The sequence below is a fragment of the Bombina bombina genome, chromosome 6 (assembly GCF_027579735.1).
Source record: "Bombina bombina isolate aBomBom1 chromosome 6, aBomBom1.pri, whole genome shotgun sequence".
Lineage (NCBI taxonomy): Eukaryota > Metazoa > Chordata > Amphibia > Anura > Bombinatoridae > Bombina > Bombina bombina.
The window spans coordinates 1001343411-1001370642 of record NC_069504.1 but is presented as its reverse complement, the minus strand read 5'-3'; the positions used below and the strand labels follow the sequence as shown (position 1 = coordinate 1001370642).

General features: G+C 35.6%; 1 protein-coding gene across 2 annotated transcripts in view; it reads right to left on the bottom strand.

Moving 5' to 3' along the window:
• GRIA1 (glutamate ionotropic receptor AMPA type subunit 1) overlaps nt 1-27232 on the bottom strand; it is a 411236-nt gene that overhangs the window by 332720 nt on the left and 51284 nt on the right. For both annotated transcript variants that reach the window (XM_053718693.1, XM_053718694.1), the window contains exon 2: nt 23896-24033. In XM_053718693.1, the coding sequence (XP_053574668.1) occupies nt 23896-24033 (138 nt within the window). The remainder of the gene's footprint in view (nt 1-23895; nt 24034-27232) is intronic.

The following is a 27232-nucleotide window of genomic DNA, read 5'->3' as shown; positions in this document are numbered from 1 at the left end:
TGTAAACTTCTGGCGTGGTGTTTGAAAACCGGACGGCTTCCTCTTCCAAAAGAATCTTGTGCAAACAATGTTTTGGAACAAAGCAAATTTGATGATTAAAGAAAATTGGAAAGTTGTTTAAGAATGCACGCCCTATCTGAATCATAAAAGTTTAATTTTGACTAATGTTTCCTTTCATGATTTAGATAGAACATACAATTAAAAAAAAAAAACTTTCCAATTTACTTCTATTATCAACTTTTCTTGGTTTTCTTGTTATTCTTTGTTGAAAAGCAGGAAGGTAAGTTCAGAAGTGTGCATGTGTCTGCAGTAATACAGGGCAACAGTTTTGCAATAGACATGTGCGATTCGGTTCGGCCCGAATCGAAATTCGGATGAATTTGTTCGAATTCGGAGATTCGGATCGATTCGAATTTCCGAATTGTGGTAGTTCCGAATCTACCGAATAAATCTGAATCGATTCGAATTTATTCGGTAGATTCGGATGGATTCGGATGGCTGTGTATTACACTTGTATACTAGTGTAATACACAGCACATCCCACTTTACAGTGACCGAATTTCCGAAAATCCGAATCGATTCGAACCGAATTGAACTGAACCGAAACGAATGCGAACCAAATTTTTTCGAATCCGAAAGAATCCGAATGAATCCGAAACTAATTCATTCGATTTCTTCCGAATTCGAATCGATCCGAACCGAAATTCGAATCGGTCCGAATCGATCCAAACCGAACCGAATTTTTCGCGGCTGCACATGTCTATTTTGCAACAATGTTATACATTAGCAAGAGCACTACATGGCAGCATTATTTCCTGTCATATATCACTTCAACAAAGAATAACATGAGAATTAAGCAAATTTAATAACAGAAGTTGGAATCTTTTTTAAAATTGTATTCTCTATCTGAATCATGAAATAAAATATTTGAGTTTCATGTCCCTTTAAGGACAAGTCATGAAGAAAGTAAATTGTTTTAAAGCAACCATTTTTATTTAATAAACAATATATATCCATATGCACATCAGCCAATTGACCAGACAGTCCTATGCACAGAAGCACAAACTACATATCATTTGTTGATGTGAATAAAGCAGTGGTGTAAATGATTTATTTTTTGCTCTCTTTCCAGATTTTCTGGATTTCTATCAGGAATCAGATTCCTAGACAAAGTGAGGGGTACTTAGCAGATTGTAGGTGGGCAGAACCAGTAGGTGGCAGAATCAAGGTCAATTCTAATGCTGGTGCTGAGATGGATATGGAAATGGGTGAGTGGGACAAGGGCGATGTAAGAACTAAGTGTGACAGAAGTCAAGAAGGGCACTGGTCTCACTTTGGACACTAGGTCATTTTTTATAGTCATAGCTATGAGGGAGAGTGGTGAAGAGCTTCCAAATCATGATAATATGAGGGGTGCCTAGAAGATGTAATATAAAGTATCTATATGATGATGCATTCTCAAGCTTATAACCCCATTAAAACTCTTCTTATATAGTACAGTATTAAAAGATTATGATATTATATTGACTTTTAAGTAGCTCAGTGTTTTTTTATTCAAAAGGATATGACACAAATAAAATCTTTATTCATATAGTCATCCTAAGTCAGTGTGCTAGAAGGACAATGATACTAAAATGAGAAAAGCAATGTTGTGGAATGTGAATCTGCAATGTGTCTCGTAAAGTGAGAGCTAAAATTTTATTTGACAGTATAACGCCTTAGACCATTGATGGCTTACCTTGGCACCACAAATGTTTTGAAACTACAATTCCCATGATACTTAGGCACTCTAGTCTGCAGTCTAGTTGAACATCATGGGAAATGTAGTTCAGAAACATCAAGGGTGCCACAGTTAGCCGTCACTACCTTTCACTCATCTTGTCAACAGCAGACTGTTTATTTTTTGTCTGATATTTCAGCACCACTATTTTGCACCTAGAGTTATACAACCGAGGAAGGAAAGGAAGATACCAATGACTGATACAAGGTGAACCAGCGCCTCCAGCTAGCACACCTGATCTATTCACACAGACCTTGGGAGAGACTGTGGGACGGTTGCGGTTCACCAGAAGGGGAAAGTATTAATACATATTATACACCTGTTTGCATGTATATCTGTTTTTAATGAACTTCAATTAATTTCACATACACCCCTACATTTTTTTAAGATGATAGCTTTTGTCTAAGGGAAATCATAATATATATATATATATATATATATATATATATACAGTATCTCACAAAAGTGAGTATACCCCTCACATTTTTGTAAATATGTTATTATATCTTTTCATGTGACAACACTGAAGAAATGACGCTTTGCTACAATGTAAAGTAGTGAGTGTACAGCCTGTATAACAGTGTAAATTTGCTGTCCCCTAAAAATAACTCAACACACAGCCATTAATGTCTAAACCATTGGCAATAATAATGAGTACACCCCTAAGTGGAAATGTCCAAATTGGGCCCAATTAGTCATTTTTCCTCCCGGTGTCATGGGACTCGTTCGTGTTACAAGGTCTCAGGTGTGAATGGGGAGCAGATGTGTTAAATTTGGTGTTATAGCTCTCACACTCTCTCATACTGGTCACTGGAAGTTCAACATGGCAACTCATGGCAAAGAATTCTCTGAGGATCTGAAAAAAAGAATTGTTGCTCTACATAAATATGGCCTAGGCTATAAGAAGATTGCCAAGACCCAGAAACTGAGCTGCCGCATGGTGGGCAAGACCATACAGTGGTTTCACAGGACATGTTCCACTCAGAAAAGGCCTTGTCATGGTCAACCAAATAAGTTGAGTGCACATGCTCAGCGTCATATCTAGAGGTTGTCTTTAGGAAATAGATGTATGAGTGCTGCCAGCATTGCTGCAGAGGTTGAAGGGTTGGGGGGGTTAGTCTGTCAGTGCTCAGACCATACGCCGCACACTGCATCAAATTGGTCTGCATGGCTGTCATCCCAGAAGGAAGCCTTTTCTAAAGATGGTGCACAAGTAAGCCTGCAAACAGTTTACTGAAGACAAGCAGACTAAGGACATGGATTACTGGAACCATATCTAGTGGTCCGATGAGACCAAGATAAACTTATTTGGTTCAGATGGTGTCAAGCATGTGTGGCGGCAACCAGGTGAGGAGTACAAAGACAAGTGTGTCTTGCCTACAGTCAAGCATGGTGGTGGGAGTGTCATGGTCTTGGCCTGCATGAGTGCTGCAGGCACTGGGGAGCTACAGTTCATTGAGGGAACCATGAATGCCAACATGTACTGTGACATACTGAAGCAGAGTATGATCCCCTCCCTTCGGAGACTGGGCCGCAGGGCAGTATTCCATCATGATAACGACCCCAAACACATCTCCAAGACAACCACTGTCTTGCTAAAGAAGCTGAGGGTAAAGGTGATGGACTGGCTAAGCATATCTCCAGACCTATACACTATTGAGCATCTGTGGGGCATCCTCAAATGGAAGGTGGGGGAGAGCAAGGTCTCTAACATTCACCAGCTCTGTGATGTCATCATGAGTGGAAGAGGACTCCAGTGGCAACCTGTGAAGCTCTGGTGAACTCCATGCCCAAGAGGGTTAAGGCAGTCCTGGAAATTAATGGTGGGCACACAAAATATTGACACTGTGGGCCCAATTTGGACATTTCCCCTTAGGGGTGTACTCACTTTCATTGCAAATGGTTTAGACATTAATGGCTGTGTGCTGAGTTATTTTGAGGGGACCACAAATTTACACTGTCTGTTATACTGTCATTTCTTCAGTGTTGTCACATGAAAAGATATAATAAAATATTTACACAAATGTGAGGGGTGTATTCACTTTTGTGAGATACTGTATATATTAAAATGATCCAACAAAAATGCATGTTGCAATTATATTCAAAGCATTGTTAAAAAAAAAAAAAAAAAACTACTGTGTTCCTTTAACTTTTAAACTTCAAAATTAAATCAAGAAATCTGACATCTGGTGAATGCCACATTGTAGCACACAAAATACATATTTAATAGCGCTGAATTTTGGTTTACAAAACCTACTGTGGCACTTTCTGGTGGCCTTATCATTAATTAGTGGCCTTATGACGAGGATAATTCCACTTTTCAGAACGTTGATAACTTTAAAGAGAGAGGAAAGATCACATAGTGAAATTCCATTTAGGTAGGGTGGAACAGAGATAAAATAGACCTTACTCACATATTAGAGAGCTACCCCAGAGCTCTGAGAAGTATATTTCCTTCTCTCTTGGAGGTTATCAACATTCTGAAAAGAAGAATTATGCTCATTATTTTGAAGGACTATATTCTTTCCCTGAAATTGTGTATCTATTTAAGGACTTTATTTTTATTTTTTATATATTGTATAAACACAGTGTTTAGCAATACACATGTTTATTGCTATATGAAATTTTATTTTTGTTAGCTTTTCACTGATACGTGGCACTTGTTGTTTATTGGTTTCTACATATGTGCAAACACAGGGTTAATTATATACAGTATATCCTGTACTGATAAATTAATCATTTGATTTCTACCCTAAAGGTCACTAAATGTCATAAAGGCAAAAGTTCCATACTGAGAACCTCTTCTGGTAACACAATATTTGCAAATTAATAGAGACAGCAGGATTTTTTTTTTTTTTTTACAATCAGAAACTGCAATCTGAAGCACCAGTAATCATGCAATTTGCAAAGCTGATCACTATCAGATTAAATACATAGCAAGACTTAATACTGTACAATGATCACTTGAGAGACTCATGTTAATGGGAACCATGGTTCTTACAATTAATCTTCATATGTTTTGCAGCCAAGTTCAGATAATGTTTAATAAATGCAAAGAAAATGAAAAGTGGGTGCAGAATGCAGCTATCATCGGAAAGAATAGTCCACAAATAGCAAATGCTCATATCAGCTCATTCTGGCCTTTCTATCCAATCAAATAATTTCTGTCATGAGCCCAGAACACCCTGTAATTATCCTGTGAAAGAGGCAGTAAGATTACCCAGGATGCTTGGCATCAGCACAGCACTAATGTTCCAGTTTATAAATAAACCCAAAAACAATGTGGGGGTGTTTAGACAGCACTTTATCATTGAAAGCCAGCCATGCATAACTCTGTCATTTCTATCTTATACCCTACTGCAATAAGCTGGAACAAAATATTTTTAGACTAACTTTGAACCTTTTGTTTTGTAAATAATTAAAATGTGCAGCGGCAAGTTAACTAGGAAACAGCACATAGCATCATGGTCAATTGCAGTTGGTCTTATAGAATAGGTAAACCCAATCTTTGCACATAAGGAATCAAATTAGATTTTTTTTTTTATTTTTTTTTTTACTTTTAAAAGTTACCAAGCTTGAACATTTATGACGTGTGTCATTTGTTTTGTTCCTATCAACATGAATATATTTATATACACACAGTAACATCATTTTCTAATGTGTGTAAATTATTTTACATAGACAGACACATGTATAGCATTTCAAACAACCTTATTTGTGTTTCCCTTAAAGGGACATTAAACACTAAATAAATTCTACATAGAATGATGCATTCAAAGAAAAGATTAATATGAGAATAACATGTACACATATTTTTTAAAGTTTCATTAGCTATTTAAATATTGACAAAATAAGTGTAAAGCTTTAGGGGCCTATCTATCAAGCTCCGAACGTAGCTTGAAGGCCCGTGTTTCTGGCGAGTCTTCAGACTCGCCAGAAACACAAGTTATGCAGACTCACAGCCAATGGGCCACCAGCAGGGGGTGTCAATCAACCCAATCGTACTCGATCGGGTTGAATTGTGGCGATTCCTGTCCGCCTGTCCGATTCCCTGCAGACTTGCGGCCAATGGGCTGCCAGCAGGGTGGTGTCAATCAACCTGATCGTACTCGATCATCAGAGCAGGCGACCAGGAATCGCCGCAATTCAACCCGATCGAGTACGATCGGGTTGATTGACACCACCGTGCTGGCAGCCCATTGGCCGCAAGTCTGCAGGGGGCGGCGTTGCACCAGCAGCTCTTGTGAGCTGCTTGTGCAATGCTGAATACGGAGAGCGTATTGCTCTCCGCATTCAGCGATGTCTGTCGGACCTGATCCACACTGTCGGATCAGGTCTGACAGATATTTGTTAAATTGGCCTCTTAGTGTCTATAAAACAATGGGAGCTGCCATGTTGTAACTTACTGTAGGTTACCTTCTCTGCTGTGGCCAATTAGGGACAGTTATAAATAGGTCACAAGAGTGAGCTGCCAATGGCTGTGTGGAATATAACAGTGTTCTGCACTTCCATTTCTAACAGGAACTAAAAAGCTCACAATTACAGAATGGAATTACAGGAAAAGGGGACAAAATAAATAATCAAAGTATATATATATATATATATATATATATATATATATATATATATATATATACACGCTTTATCATTTTCTATTACCATCCCAAAGTGTTTAATGTCCCTTTAAAGCCTTAAAGGGACATGAAACTCAAACATTTACTTTCATGATTCAGAACAAACATTTGTAAACTGTAAAATACTGCAAAAATTATTGTTGCAGGCACAGGATTAAGATTATGTGGTTCACTCAGGGTGATTATCAGGAGCCGGCACCACATGTGCTTGTGCATTAATAAATGCTGGCAACTGAATACAGTCAGACAGGTTTCCTAGGTGGGAAACTTTTCCTCCTACCATTGAAACATGTCATTCCCTTTAGTTTCAGAGATGGAATGCAAGAGGTTACCCTACTCTAAAATAACCTAAATCTACAATGTTTTATTCACAACATTTCATTAATCTACAGCTAATCCCAATCCCACATAATCTTATGTCAGGTTTATAACAACTACTATATGGCATCGAAACACATATTAGGAAGACAACGTATTTAAACCACTGTGAACACTACATAAATCTGACTACTACAGCATTCTCAAGAAAAAAATAATTATTGTATGACGCAAATGATAATTTACATGCATTAAGGGGTTAAATATTGCAAACTCTGTATCAAAGCATTACTGCACTTGTACGGTCAATTTATTAAACTGCGAGCAGACATGATACAATGTAGCGTATCATGTGCGCTGCACATCGATAAATGCCGACAGCATACGCTGTCACCATTTATCATTGCACCAGCAGTTCTTGTGAACTGCTGGTGCAAAGCCGCCCCCTGCAGATTCGCAGCCAATTGGCCACTAGCAGGGGGTGTCAATCAACCCTATCGTATTCGACAGGTTATGGAGCAACGGTCTTTAGAGCTTGATAAATTAACCCCCAGGGCTCTACATGTTTGGAGATTGGCGGCTACGTACATATGTTGCCCCTGATTGGCTGACCATCCACTTTAGCTCAGGAGTGGCAGTGCATTCTAGCTCTGGCACTGCATTTAGCTATGTGTTTAATACATTTGTGGGAGATAAACACATATTTCTGTGCAAGCAATAGTGCAATAATAAAACCATTAGAAAATGTCTGCTTTTTTAAGATGTTACAAATTTAAATTGATGCTATACTACATGACAATATGGCTTAACAAGATTTTTGTGAAACATATACTTTCCTCTGCAATAATGGTCTCTATTTAAAAAGCTGTTCGTGTCAGTTCAGGAAGGTAGCCAGCAGATGTCTGTCACCAAAAGAGAATGAGAATTGCTTCAGAGCAGTGCTGTATTTAGTATTTGTACTGCCTTAGGCACTAAAATATGCCACCTTCTTCACCGTCCCCCTGTCCATTTTTGTTTGTCACATTTGTGTTATATATTTTTTTTCACGGCTGAGAAGCTACCTGTAAAACACTTCTAACCACAGGGATATAGATCAGTGGTAAAATCCCTCTATACTATAGAACCACATATATACAACCCTAATAAATCACTTTGGTAGTTATATAAAAAACATTAATTATTATTATTTTTTATCATTATTATTATTATTATCAGTTAATGGTAGAGCACCAACAAATTCCTGTTCCAGACAGCCATATACAGGTAACTATTTAACCCCTTCCAGGTGGCTGCACATATATACAACACTAATAAATCACTTTGCTAGTTATATAAAAAACATTAATTATTATTATTTTTTATCATTATTATTATTATCAGTTAATGGTAGAGCACCAACAAATTCCTGTTCCAGACAGCCATATACAGGTAACTATTTAACCCCTTCCAGGTGGCTGCACATATAGCAATAATTAACCACATAAAAGCAAATTAAAATGTTCTTTTAACCCCTGCTCTCTTCCATGAATTTTAGTCCATAGTGAATACACACTACCCTATATTCTAACCATTTTGCAAATATTTCTTTGTTACCCATAATGCCTCCAACACATTCAATCTCATTTACAGATTAAAAGGACAACATCCATCAACATTTTACAAAAAAAAAAAGAAAGAAAAGTTAATGCCTGCTCACTGGCTGCCCCAAGCTTCTTAGTGTCATATATTGGACAACTCATGTAAGCTCACATACCCACTTCAAACGCAAATTTATATGTAAATGAATGGGTTAACAGGGGTATAAATAAACAACCATTGTTTTCATTACAGATTTTTTTAGTCTGAAAAGCCCAACTGAGATATGTATGTGCAGTGAATATGTTTTTTAATACAACTCATATATAAAATTCATAAGTAGGGCTCATATGATGAGGCTTGACTTGATTATGACAGCTGACCTTATGGGAGTTGTCAATAAATGCACTCCTGCCTCGCAGTGGAGAATTGTGATAGAGTTACTTATCAAGACAATGACCCATTTTCTGCTGAAGTCTAGATTTTGAGTCAAATTTAAAATTCTACTAAATATTTTTTCATTCTTGTGCACTTTTCCATCAGGCTATAAATTATGACTCAAAAGCATATGATCGGAAGACTGCAAAAAGAAGAAAGCTGTTCACAGATCCCCTAAAGGTCATCCAGAAAAGTAAGTTTTCTGACAGCATATATATGTGCAAATAAAAATGGAGAGTGTTATATACACACCTAGGTGTAGTTCTAGGTTATTTCACTTTCTGATATCACATCATTGCAGGACTGGACTAGGGCAAATATAGGCCAGGGCATTTAAAGGCAGAGCAGCCCACATCAATTAGACTTCTGTCAGCTAGGTAGCCATAAAAAGACCAGATCTCTTGTCCAGCAGTACCTCTGCTTAAAGTGAGAGTCAATCCTGGCATTTTTGAAACGCTAGAAATGACTATTGAAACAAATAAAGGGGACTTTTATACCTAAAGTATATGATACTTCATGTAGAAAGCTCCTTTATTTGTTTTAACCGAATGCCGTTCTTAGCTGCTAACAAAGCCCACGGTAAAAAAATGTTTTGCTAAGAGGTGACGTTTTCACCTCTTAGCAAATAGCCGTGCATTAAATCTGGCTCCCAAGGGCGTCAAGCCGGATTTACCACACGGTTATTGGCTAAGAGGTAAAAACGTCAGCTCTAAAGCAAAACAGCGATCTGCCGTAGGCTTCCTTAGCAGCTCAGAACGGCGATCAGTTGAAACAAATAAAGGAGCTTTCTACATGAAGTATCTTATACTTTTATGAATGAAAGTCCCCTTTATTTGTTTCAATAGTTAGTCCTAGCGTTTCAAAGATGCAAGGGTTGACTTTCACTTTAATTGCCAAACAGAAAATGAACTTTCTGCTTTACAAAATAGGCAGGCTTTAAAAGCATTCCTAATGTTAACAATATTAATAAAGGCATGACTTCTATATAGCAGCAAGGCTCAAATAAGATCCCTGCTCACCAGGAATTTGAATTGTATGCCCTATGCTCAGTCTGAGCCTGTATCCTTGGTTACTTTGGTGCTCAAAGGCGTCTACCTACCAGCAAGCATCAAGGGTTAAGAATCCATTCTGACGGTTTATGGCTGGTATTTCTATAGCTTTTTTTCTTCAAAACATAAAAAAATCACACTTTTGTGTAATTAAAATATTGCAGAAAAAAGTGCTGCAATATTACAACATTAAAATTGTGAAGTTCATAAAGATTTGTATCCATCTCTCGTTAAATTTGTGAATCAATATAGCAATATAGCAGCAACAAGTTCCAAGTTTTGAAGTATACAGCCAGCAACATAACTAATTTAAAACTTTAACAGAACAAATTAATTAAAATTAAATCTTGAAAACTATTAATCAGAAATAAAAAACAACAACAACAAGACAGCCTATCAGGTTTGAAACATAAATGATATTTTCGCAAGTGTTTAACCACATGCTGGGCCTAAATGTAGGTAAAAAAAAAATCATAACTATTTCTTTTGTACATAGAGAGAGAGAGAGAGAGAGAGAGAGATGGAGAGAAAGGGGGAAAGAGACAAATGGATAGATAGATAGATAGATAGATAGATAAATAGATAGATAGAGAGAGAGAGCAAGAGAGAGAGAGAGTGATAGAGAGAGAGAGAGAGAGATATGATAGATAGAGATATTTTCTTTATTTATCAATGTGCAGGTGGATCGGTTCCCAATTAGGTAATCTGTCTGGCTGTGTACGCGGGTAGCATTGCACTGCCTGTATTTATTATTGCACGTGAGTTGCTGTTCAGTCAATGCCATCTCCTGCTCTCATGATCCCCCTGGTCAGACTAGTCTGGGGTGAAATAAAACTGCCAGCTCATAGCTACCGGAGAGGTTAAAAAACTAAGGTATGATGGCCACTGCCTATTAAATATTTGCTGCAGACACGCTGCACCGAAGGAGCTATAAGGCTTGATAAATGTAGCCCATAGTTTTATCCAATTCTTATAAATGGATATAACAAGTTAGTTTATAAGGGAATGGTATAGCCATTTAATATATATTGTGAGATTAAAAAAAATGACTTTTTTTTTCAGGGTGATATCACTGCAATCATTTTCACTATCAGCTAGCCTACAAAACAAACATATAGGGATTACTTCCAACATTTTAATGAATTGGCATTTCTTTCAGAAGTAGCTGAATATGTTAACAACATAGTGTTAAACAGAATTAAAAACTGCTAAAAAATGGAATAAGAAAGTCAATAAAGAAAAAAAAATTACTAGGAGGTAAAAATCAGGGGAATTCAGAATAGAAGGGGAAGGAAGGCAAGATCAATAACTCGATTTCTTTGCCTCTAGTATTGTGCAGGTTCTGATGCTATTTACATATCCAGTGCAGCTAAAATCAATAGCTCATATAGGGGAATAATAAAAGTTTGGATGATGTTCTTTTATAAAGGACAGTATATACGGTATACATATTTATTTACAATTGGCACTAATTATGCAATAATCAATTAAAAAAAAATATATATATATAATTTCAAGGATAACTAAACACTAAAATGCAGTTTGTTCTGTCTAGAGCCAATAAAATTATTATTTTTAAAATATGACATTTAATTTACCATCTACAAATAAATAGACTATAAACCCCAATGTGCTTGTGCTTAATTTAACGTCTGTGCACTGATCTCTTACACATACTCTTATACATATAATAATAAAACATTTTTCTTAAAATAGGATTTACGTATAATTTATGCTATTGGTTTATTCCACACATTCAATATAAGTAGAGACATACAGTATACAACAGAAGTGAGTACACTCCTGGGCAATATCACTTAAATATCAAATTATTTAAAATTGTATCACCTCTCAATAATTGTTTTATTTCTAATTTGACAAGTAGAGTATTTCCTATTATAAACAATCAAAAACAAACACTTTAGAAAGATTATATTGAAAATACAGGCCCCAAAATAGAAACTTAATGCAACAAAGTGAATACACCTGTGGTCACTGACACACAAGTTAGAGCACTGAAACAAAATTGAGTACACCTATGATTTCCAATTAGCCTAATTGCATGAGCATACTTACCAGAACAGTCTAATCTTTTGACCAATGGGCTGTGTCTATCTGCAAGTTTGCATCATGTCTCCACATGGAAAAGAATTGCCAGAGGAATTGAAAAATCTGATTGTGAGACTTAACAAAGATGAAAAAGGATACAGGAAGATTGGTGACCAACTAAAAATCAGTCAAAACGCAGTTGCAGCAGTAATCAGGAGGTATAGATCGATACAAAGTGCCAAAAATCAGAGACGCAGTGGCTGTCCTCCTAAAATGACGCCACGGACAGTGCGCTACTTGCACAATCTAGCTATGAAAAACAGGCAACAGGCAAGTGCTTCAGATTTGCATCAAGGCAAGTGCTTCAGATTTGGCTCAGGGATTATCAATAGAAATTGGAGTTTCTGTGACAGCTCAGACAGTGCTAAGGATATTGCCTAATGTCAACTTCTATGGACAGCATCTAAGGAAAAAACCCTTGCTTGCGCTTCGGCACAAAACTGCAAGATTAAATTTTGCTAAACAACATGAAAAGCCTGATGAATACTGAGAGCACATTATTTGGCCAAGACCAAGATAACATTTTTCGGCTTAGATGGGGTGCAGCATGTTTGGTGTGAGCCAGGTCAGGATTATTACAGTGACTGCATAGTCCCAACAGTGAATCATGGAGGTGGGAGTGTGACAATATGGGGCTGCATGACTGCAAAAGGTGTTGGGGAGATGACATTTATAGATGTCACCATGGATGCCTACAATATAATACTGACTGACAAGATGACTCCCAGTCTCCAGAAGTTTGGCAGAGGACGAATATTCCAGCGTGATAAGGATCCAAAGCACACTGCTAAAATCACAAAGGAGTTTCTAAAGGAGAAACAATTAAAACTATAACCTGGCCAAGTATGTCACCTGACTTGAATCCAGTAGAACACCTTTGGGGTATTTTTTTAAAAATGGTAGAGCAACACAACCCCTCCAGCAAAGAGCAGCTGAAAAACATTATCTCTGAAGAAGGGCAGAACATCTCTCCAGAAATTTGTAAGACAGTGGTTTCCTCCATGCCAAGGAGGATTGAATCTGTCATCAAAAATAAAGGTGGACATGCAAAGTATTGAAAAATATATTAGATTTGAATGTCAGTAATGAAAGGTGCACTGACTTTTGTTGCATTGATTTCCTGCTTTGGGGCCAGTATTTTTAATATCGTAAATCTAAACTGTTAGTTTTTAATTTTACATAAGAGCAAATACCCTACTGTAAAACTTAGACGTAATGCAGTTACTGTTAGGTTATACAATTTTTAATCATTTGACATTTATGTGATATTGCACTGGGGTGTACTCACTTATGTTGTATACTGTATATTCCCATTATATTATGTATATATATATATATATATATATATATATATATATATATATATATATATATATATATATACACAGAGAGAGAAGCACACTGTGTCTGTGTGTGTATGTATATATATATATATATATATATATATATATATATATGTGTGTGTGTGTGTGTGTGTGTGTGTGTATGTGCATAGCTTGCAAATGTGGAAAACTAAAAAATATAGGTTTTGATGTTGAAAATTAATAAGGAGTAGATTACGAGTGGAGTGCTATCTTAACGTTCACCCGTAAAGGGGCAAATGTTCCCCTTTACAGGCGCACGTTAAATAACAAGCCATTACAAGTGGCAGGTTAATGCTCCCACAAGCTCGCCGGAGCACTTTACACTAAGCACAATTAGCCAGAGGTCAGACCTCTTGTTTTTTAATAAAAAACAAACAAACAAAGCAGTTATAAAGGGTTAAAGTGATGGAATGTGGGGATGTAAGAGCCTTTACATTGCGGTCAATGGGGAGACTGTGTTTTCACTTTCAATATATATGTATATGATTATTTAAATATATATTTATGTGTTAATCATTAGTCATTTTCAATTTATTACTATCTACTTTATCTCTTATTCCAAACCATAGAAATTGAAATCTGCTATAGCATAATATGTTTGCTAATATCTTTGGATTCTCCATTTGAAAAAACATCACTATGCCTCTAACTTTGTATTTTCTAGGCCACTGCTTTTCAAACCTGTCCTCAGACCTCCACAACAGGCCAGGTTTCATGGATTACCTACGAGGAGAGCAGGTAAAATAACCATGTTTACTAATCAGCTGATTATTTCACTTGCGCTCCAGTTCAGATATCCTCAAAATGTGGCCTGTTAGGGAGGTCTGAGGACAGGTTTGAAAACCAGTGGTCTAGGTTCAGGAAACAACTCACCAATCTGTGATATCATTTCTGATCTAATAAAAATCAGTCTTGATAATTTATCAACATCTACAACAGCTGATAGTCTTTTTAATATTATTTGTACACTACCTGGTTTATAGTTTGGATGCCACCTTTATGGTAGGGTGTTGATGAAGTTAACTTTAGTGTTTACTAAGTAAAATATATGTTTTGCAATTATAAAGGGCTCCATTTATCAATCATTTGGGGAATTCTCCTTTCTGTTCTCCTATCAGTTCTCCACAGCTCTCCGTAGGAGAGGAGCACATGTGCGCCCATATTTACCATAAAAAAGTTGTTTTTTCTCCATGGGAAAGCTGAGGAGAGCTGGGGAGAACTAATGATAAATTTCTCCAGTCGGATTAGTATCTTCTCCTTATTTATCACTAAAAATAAGCAACTATTCTCCATGTCAATCATATATAAACCAATAGAAATCGTTATACAACCTTCCTAGTAGCTTTGTTAAAGCCCCTCTTCAGCAAACTTTCATATAAGAAAATAGATCTACATTTTCATTGTTTTAGTGCTTCAATTTTAGCGCTTTTTTATATCTTATTTTTATGCCCCAATAGATATAATTTTTGTGCTCTGTTATATATTATTTTGGTGCTCCATTATATTTATTTTTTTTACTCCATCATAAATTATTATTGTACTCCAATAACCATTATTATTGTGCTTTGTTATAGATAATTTTTGCACCTTGTAGATAGGGATGGGCGAATGTTTCGCAACATTCAAAAAACGGCACGAATTTTAACACGTTCAAATCGAATTTCGAATGTTTACATAACATTCTAACATTCGATTTTCGAATGTTCGGTTTCGAATTTTACGATTACATTCGAAAATATTTGAATTCGAAAAATTCGAATTTAGATTGTAATAGTATTTCTAATGCTTTTTCTTTTAATGTAATATTTGAATTATGCAATATTCAAATTTGAAAAATTCGAATTTAGATTGTAATAGTATTTCTAATGCTTTTTCTTTAAATGTAATATTCGAATTATGCAATATTCCAATTCGAAAAATTCGAATTTAGATTGTAATAGTATTTCTAATGCTTTTTCTTTAAATGTAATATTCGAATTATGCAATACGTGTATTCGAATTCGAAAAATTTGAATTAAGATTGTAATAGTATTTCTAATGCTTTTTCTTTAAGTGTAATATTCGAATTATGCAATACGTGTATTCGAATTTGAAAAATTTGAATTTAGATTGTAATAGTATTTCTAATGCTTTTTCTTTAAATGTAATATTTGAATTATGCAATATTCGAATTCTAAAAATTTGAATTTAGATTGTAATAGTATTTCTAATGCTTTTTCTTTAAATGTAATATTCGAATTATGCAATAAGTGTATTCGAATTCGAAAAATTCGAATTTAGATTGTAATAGTATTTCTAATGCTTTTCTTTAAATGTAATATTCGAATTATGCAATACGTGTATTCGAATTCGAAAAATTCGAATTTAGATTGTATTAGTATTTCTAATGCTTTTTCTTTAAATGTAATATTCGAATTATGCAATATTCGAAATCGAAAAATTTGAATTTAGATTGTAATAGTATTTCTATTGCTTTTTCTTTAAATGTAATATTCGAATTATGCAATACGTGTATTCAAATTCGAAAAATTCGAATTTAGATTGTAATAGTATTTCTAATGCTTTTTCTTTAAATGTAATATTCGAATTATGCAATACCTGTATTCGAATTCGAAAAATTTGAATTTAGATTGTAATAGTATTTCTAATGCTTTTAAATGTAATCGAATTATGCAATATTCGAATTAGAAAAATTCGAATTTATATTCGAATTAAAAAAATTCGAATTTATATTCGAATTCAAAAAATTCGAATTCATATTCGAATTAGAAAAATTCGAATTTATATTCGAATTCAAAAAATTCGAATTTCGAATGTAGACATTCAATATAATTATAAACATTCGAATTCGAAAGTGACATTCGAAAACTGTAAATAACATTTGATTTTCGAATTTTTAAGAATATTCGTTCTTATCGACATTCGAATTTAGAATTTGAATTTCGGTAATAACATTCGTTCTACATTCGAAATTCGAAAATTTGCACATTCGCCCATCCCTACTTGTAGAGCCCTTTTTTTGTGTGTAACTTCTTCTACAACGGGTAGAGAATAGATTTCTAATGCTGTTCTCCACGTTTACTATGGAGAACTTTAAGGTAGGAACTTGCAGGAGAACTTTCAGTCCTCCACAGGAGAATATAAATGATAAATTTGTAACTAGGAGAATTATGAGGAGAACTATATGAAATACGACTAAAAAGATCTAATTTAACCCTTTTTTTGGAGAACATGTTCTCCAAGGAGAGTTAGAACAGAATAGGAGAATTTTACAGTCGAACTTGCCCAATTTTAGGAGTGTTTTTGAATGATAAATAGGAGAATTATTTCTCATGAGAACTTTTAGGAGAAAATATAGGAGAATTAGAATGATAAATAGAGCCCAAAATGTTATATTAAAGCTAATAAAATTCATTTTGAAACTAAAAAGATTGTTCCCAATAATCCCTAGGAAGAGGTTGCACACTGTAACAAATATACCTCTCAAAACTCATTTAGTAGACAGTAATGCTTACTAAGTTAAAAACAAAAACAAAACAAAACATTTCTAATTTTAAAACATCATAAAAAATAATTGAATACATTTTAAAATAGTAGGAGTTGTCTCTTATTGTTTTTAAGATTTTAGCCAATGACGTAAAGTTGTGGCACATTTAAAGGGAGCAGTTGGATAGGAAACTACAGCTTAGATAACAGCATTATGCCGAAACATGCCAGCTGACTCTTATTCAACTTCTCCTATGAAGTAGACGTTCTTATGCTGTTTTTAACTAGAAACCAATAAAAGTTATGTCTGATCCTTACTCCAGTGCTCCTTGAACTTTTTTGTTATCTACATTTTAAAATACCCTCAAAAAATGTCCTTTTAAAATAACGTTTAATTTTTTGGGATTCAATAAACTAACTAATCAAGGTCACACACTAGTATTTCCAGAATGTGAGTGGAAAAGCGCAATACCAAATCAAAATCCAAAAGTCTTGGTCAATGCAAGATTAAACAATATTAAACTAGCAGAAAAAAGCCAAAGTGGTGGGTATCAATCCAGAACATACTGTGTTGGAAGGAAACATGAAAACTAAGCACCACATTAAATGACATTAAACACCTCTTGCATTTATTTAAAATTGTGCTTATCCCACCCTAGTGAAGCCAAAAAAGCAAATTCTGTAACATGCAAATGATGCAAATCATTAGGCTGGCTTACCTAGGTTCCAGATTTTGCTTTTTGGACTTCCTAGGGAGTGTTGCACAAAACACAATTTTAAGACAAACACTGGAGGTGTTTGTTTAATGTACTTTTAAAGACAATGCTGCTTTTTAAAGGAGGATTGGTACCAATCCATTGCCACATCAGTACAAACCTTACATGACAACTTTGTAGACATGATGACTGTTAACATAAGATATATAGCTGCAGTTTAGAAGAAGTCTTATAAACCACATCAAACCAGATGCTAAAAAGGAGAAATGTGACAAGCTATGTGTGTAAATAAAGAAGGTTACTCAAAACCTTGGCATACCCAAAACATTCATCTTCACAACCAAATGTGAAAATAAAAAATATGAGCAGCTGCATAAGACCTTGATGCATCACAAACATTGTTACCTCCAAGATGGTTCACCAAAAATGGTGGCATTTTTGGTATGAATGGCATTTTTAGTATGAATGGAGTTTATTCCACATTGGCTATATTATTGTATTCCTGTTTTTTTTTTTTTAAATATACTTCTTACTGGAAATATTAACGTTTTTTTCCAGACTCAACACCATTTAAAAAAAATAAATTTATAGAGTTTTAAAAGTTACAGAAAACAAATGACATCTGGTTTGCACAATTTACAATACATGTCAAGTGTCAAGTAACACAAGTAGTAAAAGTGCAAGTGTCTAAATTTAGTCAATTGTCTATTATTGTACACAATTATTTGATTCATAAAAAATGGTGGATTTGTTTATTGGGTAAAAAGGAGTAATATGTGTTGTTGGGTTGACACAGTAAAATGAACATATGTGAGAAGAAATCAATATGTCTCCAGAAAGCTAAGAAGACAGCCTAGAAGATATGATGGGATCATTTATTTCCACTGTTTTTATTTTCATGGTTCATTAGTGTAAGCCTTAACCTCATTGGAAAATGATTAAAGTACTATTTAATTTCTATTAATCATTAGCATCAAATTGGCTGGTTCCTGTTTTTGTTTCATATTTTGGTATCTAATGCCCTTTAAGGGATTTTATTTTAATTTAAAGCTGACCATGTACCAGTTCTGACCCACAAAACATTTATTAGCCTTTATAGTAATCAAAGCTACATGGTTTTATTTGGTAACTCAATTCATCTCTCACTATCACAAATATAGCCCAAATTGCTTCAAAAGTTATTTAATCTTTCAATACAGAAATATAAAAAATGATATAGAACTTGACCCTTAATCATTTATGTTGAGATTTTGGGCTGAATGCTCAATAAATTCAATTTCTTTTAATAACGGGATGACAAGGTTTTGAGTGCAATAACTGTTTACTTCAGGATAAAGTGAAGATGTTTTAAGGTTTCAGATTCTCCTTATGTTGGACTTCTCAATGATGAAAAAAGAAATACAACTGAAATAATTATTGATTGCTTTCATGCATCTTTCTCTAATTTAGTTTCTTCAGTGAAAAATAGAAACATCTTGACGATATCTACCAACCATGAAAGATCACAAAGTGTATGTTAAAGCCCACTTGAAATCCCCTATAATCCATCTGGAGCCCAAACCATAATTGGAAAAAAAAAGAGGTGGTGGATTTTTTGTCTTTTTATGTGATAAAGTGAAGATACATTTGACATGTACTGCAGTAACTTTACATTTTAGTTAGGAAGAAGTCGCTTTGAGGAGACATTTTTTTTAAGACACAGTGGGATTTTTTGGTGAAAATCAAATTAAGAAAATAAAATTGATCAGTTTTAATTAAAAATGCACCACCTGACTAGTTGTATGTAATTAATTTGTTTTGGCTAGACTTTGAACAATACTGATATAAAGTACACCAAAAAAAATGTCAAGTGTTTATGGTCAATTGAATTGAATGTTAATAAAGGGCCACCAAGAAAATATTTTGTTCATTTATCAATGTCCACTTTCCTATTAAATCTGCAAAGATTACAAGAAAATATTTTCTAAATCCCTCTTTTATATATATATATGTATGTGTGTGTGTACATATGTATTTATGTATTCGTATGTGTATATAAGTATATACAGACATATACACACATATAAAGATATAAATATATGTATACATATACAGACATTTGCGTTATGTAGATGAAAACATGTAAAAACATATTTATGCAATATTGCAAATATTGTAAATATTTGACATTACAAAAGATAGCAGAATTACAAAGATAGCAGAATATGTTCTTTGTATTTATATATATATATATATATATATATATATAATTCCTCAGAGTAAATCAGAGTAAATCTACCCTCCTGGGTCAACTGCCTGGGTGCAAATATGTAAAGTATACAAAGCAAAAAAATGCACTCGCAGGACTTCTTTAAACAGTGTGTCAAAAATGTATTTAAATACATTTTTGACACACTGTTTAAAGAAGTCCTGTGAGTGAATTTTTTTTGCTTTGTATATATACATATATATATATATATATATATACTGTATATATATATATATATAGATATACACGCACACACACACACACATATATATATATATAAGTTTGTGAGTATATATATATATATATATATATATATATACATACTATGAGCTCCTTCTTATCCCCCCCCTCAAGCTCTACGTCGACTTCTGACTTCTCTATCCCTGTTGAAGGCATCACCATTTCCCCATCGCCCCAAGTCCGCTGCCTCGGAGTTACACTTGACTCAAATCTATCCTTCGTCTGCCATATCAATTCACTTTCCACATCCTGCCGCAACCATCTACGCATTATTTAAAAAATTTGCCCTTTTCTGAGCGCTGACACCACAAAGCAAATAATCCACTCCCTTGTTATTTCCCGACTTGACTACTGCAATAACCTACTCGCTTGCCTTCCTCTTTCCCACCTCTACGCCCTTCAATCCATTCTAAATGCCTCTGCCAGGCTGATCCACCTTTACCGTTGCTCTGTATCTGCTGCACCTCTCTGCAAGTCCCTTCATTGGCTCCCCATTCACAGCAGAATTAGATTCAAAATTCTCACCCTTACATACAAAGCTCTCACCAACACCGCTCCCCTCTACCTATCCTCTATAATAAATAAGTATACTCCAGCCCGCCCACTAAGATCCAACAATGACCTGCTCCTTGCATCCGCGACTATAACCTCCTCTCATGCTAGACTGCAGGACTTCTTTCATGCAGCACCTACCCTCTGGAACACTCTCCCTTGTGCCGTCAGGCTTTGCCCTAATCTTTCTTCCTTTAAATGTTCCCTGAAGACTTTTCTGTTCGGGGAAGCCTACCACCCAACTCAATAATAAATTAATTTCCCTTACCTAACATTTCCCTCATCTAACATCAACATCTTTCTCAATGTTTCAGTCCTCACCTCCTGTTTCTCAACCTCCTACCCTTCTAGATTGTAAGTTCCCACTGGAATAGGGCCCTCAATCCCTCCTGTATGTGTTTGTAAATGTTGTCCTGTCTCTTACAAGTCTTATATTGTTTTATTTAAATGAATTGTATCCATGAACGGCGCTGCGGAATATGTTGGTGCTTCATAAATAAAGTATAATAATAATAATAATAAATAATAATTATTTATTTTTTATTTTTATTTTTTTGAGAATGGAGATATAAGAATGGATACCTGCTTTCAAACAATGCAAATCCATACTTGAGATTTAGGGAACATGCAAGTTTAACAAACTTCATATGACTCATGAAAAAATTAAACTAATAAGGATTTAGAAAATATTTTCTTGTATCCATTGCAGATTTAATAGGAAAGGGGAAATTACTAAATGAACAAAATATTCTTTTGGTGGCCTGGTAAATTTTGATAACAGGCTCAGTAAGAAAAAATATTTTCAATAGCAGAGGATAAACAGCATATATACATTTTTAAATAGTAATGAACGTGTCTAAAAGCAGAATACAGAACTACCATTACTAATTCTGAAAGCAGAGTAGTCATTATAGGGTTTTTCCCCTAATACCATTGCTTTTATTTAAGAATTCATTCATTAATTATACTGCATGTATTGTTAAAATACTTAAATATTTGGTCTTCTAAAACATTTATGTATAAAAAGGGTGAAAACTACAAAAAAAATATATTTGTACTTTCCGGTGTTGAAAAAATGAAACAGCTGAGGGAAATTGGTGTCATCCAATTCCGAAATAGTTGGGACAGTATGGAAAATGCAAAAAACAAACAAACAAAAAGAGTAAATTGAAAATTAAATTCACCCTGTACTAAATTAAAAACACATTATTAGCACATTATTTGATGTATTTCTAAAAATATACACTCATTTCAAATATGATGACTGCAACACATTCCAAAAAAGTTGGGACAGGGGAAATGTAGGACTAATAGCGATTTTACAAGAAATAAGAAGGTTATGTGAAACAGGTGAGGCAATTGTGTAATCATAGTATAAAAGGAGCTTTCAAAAAAGACCTACCCCTCCAAGAGCAAGGATGGGTCGAAGCTCGCCAATCTGCCAACAGATGCATCAGGGAATAATCCCCAAAGACAAATCGGTAGGATTTTGGGCATTTCACCTTCTACAGTGCACAATATAATTAAAAGATTCAAGGAATCCAGTCAAATCTAGGCAAGTAAAGGGCAAGGCCAAAACCACTTCTGAATGCTCTTGATCTCCGATCCCTCAGACGTCACTGTCTCAAAAAACATCATTAGTATGTAATGGATATCCTGTCATGGGCTTGGGAATACTTTGGTAAACCTTTGTCAGTCAACACCTTTCGCTGCTGCATCCACAGATGGAAGTGAATAATTTACTATGCAAAGCAGAAGCCATACATCAACACTGTCCAGAAGTCCTGCAGACTTCTTTGGGCTCAGTCTCATCTGAGATAGACAGTTGCACAGTGGATTCATGTTTTGTGGTGAGTCAACATTTCAAACATTTCTTTCCTATATGTTACACCAGAACCTTACACCAACGATCGTTTGAAGAAGCTGCGAGCCACCTATACTAAGGATTGATTTTAGATCTCCCCATATTCGTCTAGGAGGCACTTTTGAGAATACATTGTATGAAGCTGTGAGACTATATATTTATATTTTACAAGGATCTACACGTTGAGTGTATTTTTGTCACATCTTTGTTGCAATTTATTTTGTTTTTATACACTGCACTGTTGTTTTATATACTGCACTGTTGTTTATTATTATGTAGTTCCTGACATTTAGGTGCACCCTCTGAATGTTATTTAGCAATAATATTTTTAGTTATATTACCACGTAGTATCACTGTCCATTTTGGAATATCACTGCAAGTGACCTAAGTGTCACTTTGCATACTTATAGGGATATTTGCCTACAGCATTTGCGTAACAGCAGTTAGTTTAATATTATTTGTGCATTTACAAGGGATAGGCGCCTCCAATTCTTTATAATATTTGTTCACAACATTTCAAATAGTTTTTGGAAAAAACAGCCGTTGAGTTTTCCAGGCCAAAGAGGAAAAGGACCATCTAAACTGTTATAAGCGTCAGGTCCAAAAGACAGCGTCTTTCATAATATGAGGGTGTTTCAGTGCTTATGGCATGGGTAACTTTCACATCTGTGAGGGCACCATTAATGTACAAAGGTATGTATACATTTTGGAGCAACATATGCTGCCATCCAGTCATTGTCTTTCCTAGGGATGTCCCTGCATTTTCCAGCAGGACAAAGCCAAACCACATTCTGCCCGGATTACAAGCTCATAGTTGCGTAAGCAGAGAGTGCGGGTGCTAGCATGGCCTGCCTGCAGTCCTGACCTGTCTCAGATTGAGAATGTGTGAAACATTATGAAGCGCAAAATAAGGCAACGGACAGTTGCGCAGCTGATGACATGCATAATGGATGAATGGGGAAAATTCCGGTTGCTAAACTTAACCAACTGGTGTCTTTAGCGACCAAACGCTTAATAAGTGTTAAAAAAACAAAAGGTGATGTTACAAAGTGATAAACAGTCAACTGTCCCAAGTCATCAGATTTTAAATCTTTTAAAAAATACACTAAATTCACAAAGTAAAACATAAAATAATGTGTTAATACTGTGTTTTCAATATAGTACAAGGTGAATTCAATTTTTAAATTACTCTTTTTGTTTGTTTGTTTTTATTTTCCATACTGTCCCAACTTTTTCGGTATTGGGGTTGTAATATTGTGAGATACACTGAGACACTAACAAACTTTTAGTTTTTTTACATTTGCTGTTGAAAATTCTTTTACTTTGAAAATGTTTGTTTTCTTATATTTGTTAGTCTTTTGTGTGCATGATAAATAAAAAAACTAAACATATCCTGTAAAAAAGCAATTATGCACTAAAACACCAACCCTGGCTTCAGCATTTTATATGTCAATCCCATACACACATGGCCACATATAATACGTTTATTCATAGGATATTGTAAAGAGTGTTCATTACTTACAGGTGTAGGTCATTTCAAAACTATCACTGATGTTCACAATATCAATTTGGGGCAGCAGCTTTGGGGGTTCCAGCAACTGGGACAAAGCAAAACGAAAGGCAGCATGTTCCTGCGATTGCTGGTTTGGGAATAGACCCCCTGTGAAGAAAAGGAGCAAAGAGAAACAGAGACATATTTAATTTAAAAATGTGCAAATCTGTCATCATCTAAGACATCGGGTACAGCTTGCCACACTTAGTGAGCAATATAAGCTTCCTGCACTCCCACACTACTGGAGCGGAAGGAAGCACATTGCAGTAACAATCATTGAGAGCACAGCAATGAAAACCACAGAACATATGGGTGCTCTCTGTGTGGAAATTGTGTTATAAAAATCAGTTTATCTTTAACCATTTAAATGCTGAGCTATTATCACCCCTGTGCTGAGCTGTTTTGGATTTTCTAGAAGTTGTACACTAACCTCTGACTTGGATGAACTACCAATGTTTTTCAGCTTCAAGGGCTGTTTGATCAGGCTTATGACTATTAAAACCTATACAAGGGCAATATTTTAAAGAGGAGCTTTTAATCTTTAAAAAAAAGGTGTCTCAGCGGTCCCTAGGCCTTTTTGATGGGCTGTTAAATGTGCTCAGAGAACCCCTTATTTATAAAGTGTGCATTTTTTACTTCTGTTTCTTAGTTTTTTTAGATTTGTGTGCACTATATACCCACCATTTGAAAGATCAGGTGATTGCCTTTTAAATGGTTAGTCTTGGGGTTTCTAGGGCTTAATAGAGCTGAGGTCAAGGGATTTAAATACACAGGCCTAGATTTAGAGTTGGGCGGTAGCCGTCAAAACCAGCGTTAGAGGATCCTAACGCTGGTTTTGGGCTACCGCCGGTATTTAGAGTCAGTCATTAAAGGGTCTAACGCTCACTTTCCAGCCGTGACTTTTCCATACTGCAGATCCCCTTACGTCAATTGCGTATCCTATCTTTTCAATGGGATCTTCCTAACGCCGGTATTTAGAGTCGTGGCTGAAGTGAGCGTTAGAAATCTAACGACAAAACTCCAGCCGCAGAAAAAAGTCAGTAGTTAAGAGCTTTCTGGGCTAACGCCGGTTTATAAAGCTCCTAACTACTGTGCTCTAAAGTACACTAACACCCATAAACTACCTATGTACCCCTAAACCGAGGTCCCCCCACATCGCCGCCACTCGATTCATTTTTTAACCCCTAATCTGCCGACCGCCACCTACGTTATACTTATGTACCCCTAATCTGCTGCCCCTAACACCGCCTACCCCTATATTATATTTATTAACCCCTAACCTGCCCCTCACAACGTCGCCGCCAGCTACCTGCAATAATTAACCCCTAATCTGCCGACCGCAAAGCACCGCCACCTACGTTATCCTTATGTACCCCTAATCTGCTGCCCCTAACACCGCTGACCCCTATATTATATTTATTAACCCCTAATCTGCCCCCCTCAACGTCGCCTCCACCTGCCTACACTTATTAACCCCTAATCTACCGCTACTATAATAAAGTTATTAACCCCTTATCCGCCTCACTCCCGCCTCAATAACCCTATAATAAATAGTATTAACCCCTAATCTGCCCTCCCTAACATCGCCGACACCTAACTTCAATTATTAACCCCTAATCTGCCGACCGAATCTCGCCGCTACTGTAATAAATGGATTATACCCTAAAGCTAAGTCTAACCCTAACACTAACACCCCCCTAAGTTAAATATAATTTAAATCTAACGAAATAAATTAACTCTTATTAAATAAATTTTTCCTATTTAAAGCTAAATACTTACCTGTAAAATAAACTCTAATATAGCTACAATATAAATTATAATTATATTATAGCTATTTTAGGGTTTATATTTATTTTACAGGCAACTTTGTATTTATTTTAACCAGGTACAATAGCTATTAAATAGTTAAGAACTATTTAATAGCTAAAATAGTTAAAATAATTACAAAATTACCTGTAAAATAAATCCTAACCTTAGTTACAATTAAACCTAACACTACACTATCAATAAATAAATTAAATAAAATACCTCCAATTACCTACAATTAAACCTAACACTACACTATCAATACATTAATTAAATACAATGCCTACAAATAACTACAATTAAATAAACTAACTAAAGTACAAAAAATAAAAAAGAACTAAGTTACAAAAAGTAATAAAATATTTACACACATTACACCTACTCTAAGCCCCCTAATAAAATAACAAAGACCCCCAAAATAAAAAAATGCCCTACCCTATTCTAAATTAAAAAAGTTCAAAGCTCTTTTACCTTACCAGCCCTGAAAAGGGCCCTTTGCAGGGCATGCCCCAAAGAATTCAGCTCTTTTTCCTGTAAAAAAAACACATACAATACCCCCCCCCCAACATTACAACCCACCACCCACATACCCCTAATCTAACCCAAACCCCCCTTAAATAAACCTAACACTAAGCCCCTGAAGATCTTCCTACCTTATATTCACCTCGCCGGGTATCACACCGATCCGTCCTGGCTCCAAAATCTTCATCCAACGCAAGCGGGGGCTGGCGATCCATAATCCTGCGGCTGAAGAGGTCCAGAAGAGGCTCCAAAGTCTTCATCCTATCCGGGAAGAAGAGGCGATCCAGACCGGCAACCATCTTGATACAAGCGGCATCTTCTATCTTCATCCGATGAGGAACGGCTCCATCGTGAAGACCTCCAGCACGGATGAATCTTCTTCCTCCTACGTCCAACTGAAGAATGACGGTTCCTTTAAGGGACGTCATCCAAGATGGCGTCCCTCGAATTCCGATTGGCTGATAGGATTCTATCAGCCAATTGGAATTAAGGTAGGAAAATTCTGATTGGCTGATGGAATCAGCCAATCAGAATCAAGTTCAATCAGCCAATCAGATTGAGCTTGCATTCTATTGGCTGATCGGAACAGCCAATAGAATGCAAGCTCAATCTGATTGGCTGATCGGATCAGCCAATCGGATTGAACTTGATTCTGATTGGCTGATTCCATCAGCCAATCAGAATTTTCCTACCTTAATTCTGATTGGCTGATAGAATCCTATCAGCCAATCGGAATTCGAGGGACGCCATCTTGGATGACGTCCCTTAAAGGAACCGTCATTCTTCAGTTGGACGTCGGAGAAAGAAGATTGATCCGCGCTGGAGGTCTTCACGTTGGAGCCGTTCCTCATCGGATGAAGATAGAAGATGCCGCTTGGATCAAGATGGTTGCCGGTCTGGATCGCCTCTTCTTCCCGGATAGGATGAAGACTTTGGAGCCTCTTCTGGACCTCTTCAGCCACAGGATTATGGATCGCCA